This window comes from Vigna unguiculata, chromosome 7, assembly GCF_004118075.2.
Source record: "Vigna unguiculata cultivar IT97K-499-35 chromosome 7, ASM411807v1, whole genome shotgun sequence".
NCBI lineage: Eukaryota > Viridiplantae > Streptophyta > Magnoliopsida > Fabales > Fabaceae > Vigna > Vigna unguiculata.
The window spans coordinates 6,086,664-6,093,935 of NC_040285.1; the positions used below are offsets into that span (position 1 = coordinate 6,086,664).

The following is a 7,272-nucleotide window of genomic DNA, read 5'->3' on the forward strand; positions in this document are numbered from 1 at the left end:
TTAAACAAAGTGAAAATAATTCATTTAAATAGTGTTGAATTAAAGTTTACAAAGAAATGATTTTTTATAAACTAATTGATAAAACAATAGTTCATTCAAAATCAATATGTTAATATTTTAATCATGTTTTTTTATTTTTTTAATTTAAATTATAGTATAACATGTATGTTTATTCACGGGTACAGATACTATGATATCCGTACTCACCCAGTTAACATGTCGGTATTAAAAATACATATATCTATTACCCACAAATATTCATTTATAATATTCATTTCCTATCCATTTCAGATTTTATCCACGTATATATGCAAATACAAATATTTTTGACATATTGAGAACACTCGACTCTTCGAGTTTTGTGTTGGTGAACGGAGACAAAGAGAAGATACTATAAAAGTGGTGTGTTGGTTAAATGGGTAGGATAGATATGTATATGAAGAAGTGGTACTTAGTACGTTCCTTATTATCTTTACACCTACAAAACATGGTGAGTTGGGTTGTGAAGGTTGTGCTCTGGATCATTTGAAGGCACCACCTCTTATACCCCCGTCTGGCTTCGTCCTAGCCGCCACCAACACATTCACCTCAAAAGGACGCCACATAACCCATCTTTCTCGTCTTCATCACAAAAATTACGGGTGAGCATCGGTTCGATTGCATCAGATTTCAGTCCAACACGCCAATTTAACCGAATCCGAGTTTATAAATTAAAAATTGAATCCGACCGATTTTCAATTCGAGTTAGTCAGATTTGGGTATTAAGTTTTTGTCTGCACCAATTAAATAAACATATTAAGTTTCTTGTTTTTCTTCTAAAAGGACATTGCACTCAAAACAAATTATTTATATATAATTTTTGCAACCTCCTTTCAGCTTTTTTTTTATCGAGAGAAGGTTTGCTTCCGTACCCAAACTAACCAACTAATTACCGAGATTTGAATTTTATCTCATATCCTGTAAAAAAAAATAATAGTTATACTAAATTTATAAATTAGTAGCTTTTAGTTAATATTTATAAGGATTTTTCTCTATTAATATTTATTAAAGTTATTTTCAACTAGTTTAAGATATATTAGTCAATAAAAAGTAACATAGACTTGTTATGTCAGATAAAAAAGTTTTCTATATTGATTTTAGAACTAAGATAAATACCGTTGATATAGAAATTGTTCACTTTTATGTGGGTTCTAAAGTCAACATAGAAAGTTCACTTTCTATCGTGGACATTTTATGTCAGCTGTGATATAATTGATATAGAAAGTGTTATTTTACTCGTTATAGCGAACCAAACATATTGAAACAAATTATCATTTTACTTGTCATTCTCTTTAACTTGACACTATATTTACTATTTGTTGTTGTATCTATTGCAAATATATTTACCTAGTCATACTCTTTTTTACGCTTTCATTTTTTATCTGACAAACTCTTAATTCATTTAGTCGTAGCATTGTGAGTTTGAGGGGTGTTAGTATATGTCCATGTTTTAGACTCATTTATTTGTGATTTCTAGGGTTAGCTTTGTGTGTATATATTACACACCTCTTGTAACATTTTATACACAATCAATACTACATAGTCTTTTTCATATTTTTTTATTTATTTTTTACTATTTTTTCAATGGTTCAAGAATCCATCACTGATAATGAATGACACAATGAAAAAAAAAGACAAGAGTGGACAATGTATCTATTAGAACAACGGAGTTAGGTTTTGGTTTAACATTAGTTACTTTGATTGAAAATGGTCTAAGATAAGATTTAGATTATAAAATGTTCAATAGTTTCATATCACTTAAGAGTCGAGGCCAAAGATAATTTAAATATTTTGTCTTCTTTCAACTTCGTCTTTAAGGACATAATTGTGATGGAGCCTAAAAATCTAAAATGAAAAATACCTCGAATGAGAGGTGATTGACCATAACGATGTGACTAAATAAATTTGAGAGGAAACATTGACGTCCATTGCGAAAATATTTTTAAGCTATGGGATATCTTCTACTTCTCAGATTTGGACCAATTGTAAATATAAAGAAATTTAATGCCTACACTAACACTAACATATATAAAAGGATGTTAGCTATGACCTGGTCGAGGTCCTTTGATGATGGAAGAAGGAAAGGGTAGTATAAAAGAGGTGCAATGGTGGATTGAAGCATAAATAAATAAAATTGGTAGATTAATTATGAAGAGGAAGATGGTAGTTTTGTTCCTAATACTACCGATTTTGAAGCCTACAACACTTGTTGAGTTCCACAATGAAAAATTGCCTCCGGAAGAAATGAAGCCATAATTTCCTCCTTCCAAAGACCCAGGACACCCATCACATCCTACAATCCCTGTCCTGGGGATCGCCGTCCCTCGCCCTCGTGCTCGCCCGCTGCCAACACGTAGACCTCAAACCACCATGCTCGGTAGGCCTACACTACCATAAACAATCTTTCTCATCTTCACCAAACAAATAAAAATCTTAACTTTCTTCTTTCTGTTCTAAAAGGAATTTGCACTCAACAAATTATTTATATATAATCCTTGCAACCTCTTTTGTTTCTTTGGTCATTTGTAGTATTTAAGTTCTTTTTTTTTATGGGAAGCTTTTTACTACGAGAAGCCTTGCTTAATTACAAAACTAACCAACTCATTAATTACCAAGGTTCAATAAAGTCATAATAACAGTTTTTTCTTAATTAATATCGATCAAAGTAATTAAATATGTTTTTGATACAAATTTCGGTATATCCACACATGGTTGCTAAATGTTGAGCTCTCAATTTTTCATTTGACAATATGTTTGCAAAAAGGGCTTCTCCCTTCTCTTGTACCCAAAAAATTTTAAAATTCTTACTTTACACCTTAGTTAAAAAAGTAGCTATATTTTTAATCTCTGTGATTAACCCACACCCAATTTTTTTTTTTCGATAAATATCGACATTCGATACCTTATTTTATTTTATGGATATCGACATCAGTACTATATTTTTTCTTAACTTTTTTTCTCATTACTAATATCAACAATATATAATTTTATTTTTTTCGTTTTCGGATGTCGATATTCGATTCACATGTGTTTAAAAAATTCTATACACATCCAATATACACAAACAAACAAATTTTTACTTTATTTTTTTAATTTATTTTTAATTATATTATAAAATACATAAATATTTTATTTTATTTCTAAAATATTTATTAATAAAATAAAAATTAAAGTATAAATAAATTTTAAAATAATTAATAATATAAAATAAAATAAATTAATATATATATATATATAATACAAATAAATTTTAAAAGAAATTAACCGTTAAAAAATAAAAAGTAAATAAAATAATAATTAAAGAATAAATATATATTTTCCAAAATTAACTTTTATTTAATTTATTTCAAAATATTATTTATGTCGTTTATATTATATAAAAATAAATTATACATATATAAATATATATTAATATTTTATTTTATTTTTAAAATATAATAAACAAATTAAAAAATTAAAATAAAAGACAATTTTAAAACAATAACAGTAAAAATAAAAGTAATAAAAAAGTATATATATATATATATATATAAATATATATATATATATATAGGATGTTAATAACAAAAAAAATGAAGTTACGGATGTTGATATTCGTAGAACAAAATTAAATATCGGATATTAATATCCATAAATAAAAAAATTATAATATCAGATGTCGATATTCGTAACGGATAAAAATTAAAAAAATAAAATAAAATACTAGATATCGATATTTCTAGAACTGTAAAACAAAACAAGGTACCAAATGTTGACAGTCATTGGAAAAACAATTTGGAGGTGTATCGGTGAAAGAGAGAAGAAATAGTTACTTTTATTGAGGGACAAAATAGAATTTAAAAACATTTTGGAGGTGCAGAAGAAGTATTTGGAGGTGCAGGAAAAAGTTCCCTTTCGAAAATTATCTATGGTCCAATCGTGATAGAGATGGACTTTCTCCTTAGGGTTATTGCTTCTTGCACCCTCCTAATTACTAAGAAAACTCAGTTTGGAAAATATATATATCCAATGTTTTAAATCCTGGGTAATATTATCTTCCACAAAATTATGCGTTTTGGTTGGTATACAATCTACAATGGCTCATTCCAGTATTTTCTTTTCTTTGTTTTTGTTTTACTTTTTCAAGTTGCCTGTGGATATTAAATGATTAGAGTATCCAGAAATTATTGAATATGGCGCATAATTAGTGAATAGCACCAAAAATTGACTAGTGACTGATGTGAACAAACATATCACATCACTTAAACTCTGTTTGGCTCCATAATTATCTATACGTTTTTTTCAGATCTAGTCTTATATTATTTTAGAATACACATAGGTTTTCTCATTAAATGCTTTCTGAAATGTATGGAACAAGACACCTACATAATCATGGAAGAATTAAGTGATATGGGATACATTTTAACCACCGGATACGAACAGTTTTCTTTATCAAAAATGGTTTCTATAGCGTGTAAAGAATATGGAAGTTTAAATATCAATTCATCTTCGATTCTTGATAACGAATGTCTCATCTTATTTCTTAATTATTACATTCAACTAACAAAATTGGCATGCCTTAACAAAGAAAACTAATCATCAATTTACCACATTATCAATTTCATATTTCCATTGCAAAGAGTGAAAAATCATCCCACTGATTCTGAATTTCAGGAAAAATAAAAATAGACAAGTCAAGACACATGACATGTAGAAAAGAGAACAAGCCATTCTTAGCTTTCCCAATTAGAACATGATGTACAACACCATGGAGATTGCTGAAAGATCTTAATGTGAATCTTCTTCTTCGCAGAATTTGGAGTACTTTTCTGAATCCATCAAATTGTTTAGTTCACCACTGTCAGAGAGTTCAACCTTAATTATCCATCCATCTTTATAAGGGCTTGAGTTCACCTGTGTGAAGAAATGTAGGACAACATGAAAACTCTTGGTGTTCATAAAAAAAGTATTCATTGCAAAATAGTGATATATAGGCATAGTGATCCAAGATGTAGCATACAAAAACAACAAAATACAAAAAATAAACTCAGCATACACATGTTGTTTAAGAATTAGGCAAAAAACTTACCAAAGCAGGAGAGCTACTAAGCTCTTCATTAACTTGGATCACTTTTCCTGAAACAGGAGAGTTAATATCACTAGTTGCCTTCACACTTTCAACTGCACCAAAACTGTCTCCTTGTTTCACGGTGGCTCCAACTTCAGGCAACTCAACATACACAACATCACCCAAATGATCTTGAGCATGATCAGTTATGCCAACCGTTGCAGAATTTCCATCAACCTTGACCCACTCATGGGAATCAGCATACTTCAGATCTTTAACAACTGCAGGTAAACATGGACGAAGCCAGCAATGCAAGTTAGATACTCTTTTTCATATATGGAAGCCTTTATGTAGATGAATTACACAAATCTTAGTTGCAACAACTGCAAAAACAACCAAACATTTCCATATCCTACAGGTTCAAATGCAATATTACATTTGATTTGACATATTATTGGAGATGTGGATATATGTAAAGAGTCAGAAAAAGCATCAAAGCCGATAAGATGTTTACATTTAAGATATAAAACTAAACAGTTGTGTGATGGAAATGTTTACCCAGCCAATTAGGATTAATGAATATAAAGGATCAAAGTTAGGTAAAATTTAAAATATTATTACTCAACGACAAGAAATTGATAAATGTATCCCAAAAATGCATTGCCCAAAAAAGGTAATGGTTAACTTCAAAAAGTCAAAACACCCAAAATTATTTTCTAGCAAATTTCCAAAATGCACTAGAAAACTACAAAAAAAAAAAGGCCTTTCTCTCTGATCTAATATTAAATCTAACAAACGGCATAGCTACAACCCATGCTTCGAACTTTCAGTAATAAACTATGAAAACGCATACAAACGTCAAATGTTTTAAGTTTTAATGGAATTTATCCTAGTTAAAATCCCTCTAACCCTTCTATCACTATACACGATCCATTACCAGCTCCACCCCTGTCATTCTCCTGTTTGATCATACCAGGTTCAGAATGCAACATATTTTGTAGGTCACAGATAATACTGCAATTAATAATGTGAAGATAATATCATAAAAGATTAGATGTATTATATGTATGCTACTTTTTTGGGTGGGTGGGTGGGTGTACTTTCCCCCCACCACCCTTCAGAAAGCTCCATGCCATTAAAGTACATGCATAGATAATAACATACAGGAAACGGTGTAAGAAAACAACGTGAACAGTGAGAGATCTGAATCCACACACTATAAGTTAGCACAACGATGAATGCACTTCATACATCAGAAATCGTACATAGAAATGTGAATTTCCAATCTTTAAAAGAAGAAACCCTAGATTCAAATCATTAAAGGAGAGACATAGATCAAGATCCAGAGCATAACAAATAAGAAAAACTGAATTTTGAGTGATGAATGAAACAAAAAAGAGCAGATCACAGCATAAAACAGAGAGAAGTGAAGGGTTAATGAGAAAGGGATTTTACCATTGGAAAAGGCTCTGTGAAAGACAGAGATCCTAAGATAAGAAGCAGCCCTAGAAGCCCACAATTGCCTGCAAGCCATTTCTCTCTTCTGTGTGTATTTGTGAGTTCAACACTTTTGCTTTGTGATGATCATGAAGAGACAACTTCCACCTTATTTATATTGCTGAGGGTTGGTGAAAGTTTTCTTTCCTTTTTTTTTTATTCTTATTCATTAAAAGTATCTATTTTTTATTAGAAAAATATTTTATCTTTTTTAAAACAAGATATATTCTCTCTGATTTTTTTAATTATGTGTTGGCATTTCAATTGAAATCATCGAGTGTTTCGCTACTTCAAAAACTTATTATATATATATATATATATATATATATATATATATATATATATATATATATATATATATATATATTATAGGAATAAGTACATTTGAAGTACTAAAAGTAAAAATACCCTGTAAATAATGCCTTTTAGTTTTCTTTTTAGTCTAGATTAAATATTGAATATTTTGTTGCTTTTAAATATCCAACCTATGTTTAATGTTGTGTCTTTAGTATCTATAATTTATTATAGTTAATTTGGTCTTAAAATTGAAAAATATTAACTAAAATAAAAATAAATAAATAAAAATAACTTTGTTATTTTAACTAAAATAAGTATGATTTTTACTGTTTTTTTACAAATAAAATAATTCATTTACCATTACTTGTTTGACATTTTAATATGTTAACAAA

At 28.9% G+C, this 7,272-nt stretch overlaps 1 protein-coding gene across 1 annotated transcript; it reads right to left on the minus strand.

Annotated features, from left to right (window-relative positions):
- Positions 1-4,597: 4,597 nt before the first annotated feature.
- On the minus strand, positions 4,598-6,720 carry LOC114190292 (glycine cleavage system H protein 2, mitochondrial-like). The gene is made up of 3 exons (XM_028079120.1): positions 6,542-6,720; positions 5,108-5,367; positions 4,598-4,932 (listed from the first exon to the last, which is right to left on the minus strand). The coding sequence occupies exons 1-3, from the start codon at positions 6,618-6,620 to the stop codon at positions 4,807-4,809; spliced, it is 465 nt and encodes a 154-aa protein (XP_027934921.1). The 5' UTR covers positions 6,621-6,720; the 3' UTR covers positions 4,598-4,806.
- Positions 6,721-7,272: the final 552 nt, after the last annotated feature.

Excerpts from the sequence above, each read along its gene's own strand:
- LOC114190292 (XM_028079120.1), bottom strand. The coding sequence starts at position 6,620 with ATGGCTTGCAGGCAATTGTGGGCTTCTAGGGCTGCTTCTTATCTTAGG. Across the intron at positions 5,368-6,541 it reads TCACAGAGCCTTTTCCAATG|TTGTTAAAGATCTGAAGTAT; the intron begins GTAAAATCCCTT and ends GTTTACCTGCAG. Across the intron at positions 4,933-5,107 it reads TTAGTAGCTCTCCTGCTTTG|GTGAACTCAAGCCCTTATAA; the intron begins GTAAGTTTTTTG and ends TTCTTCACACAG.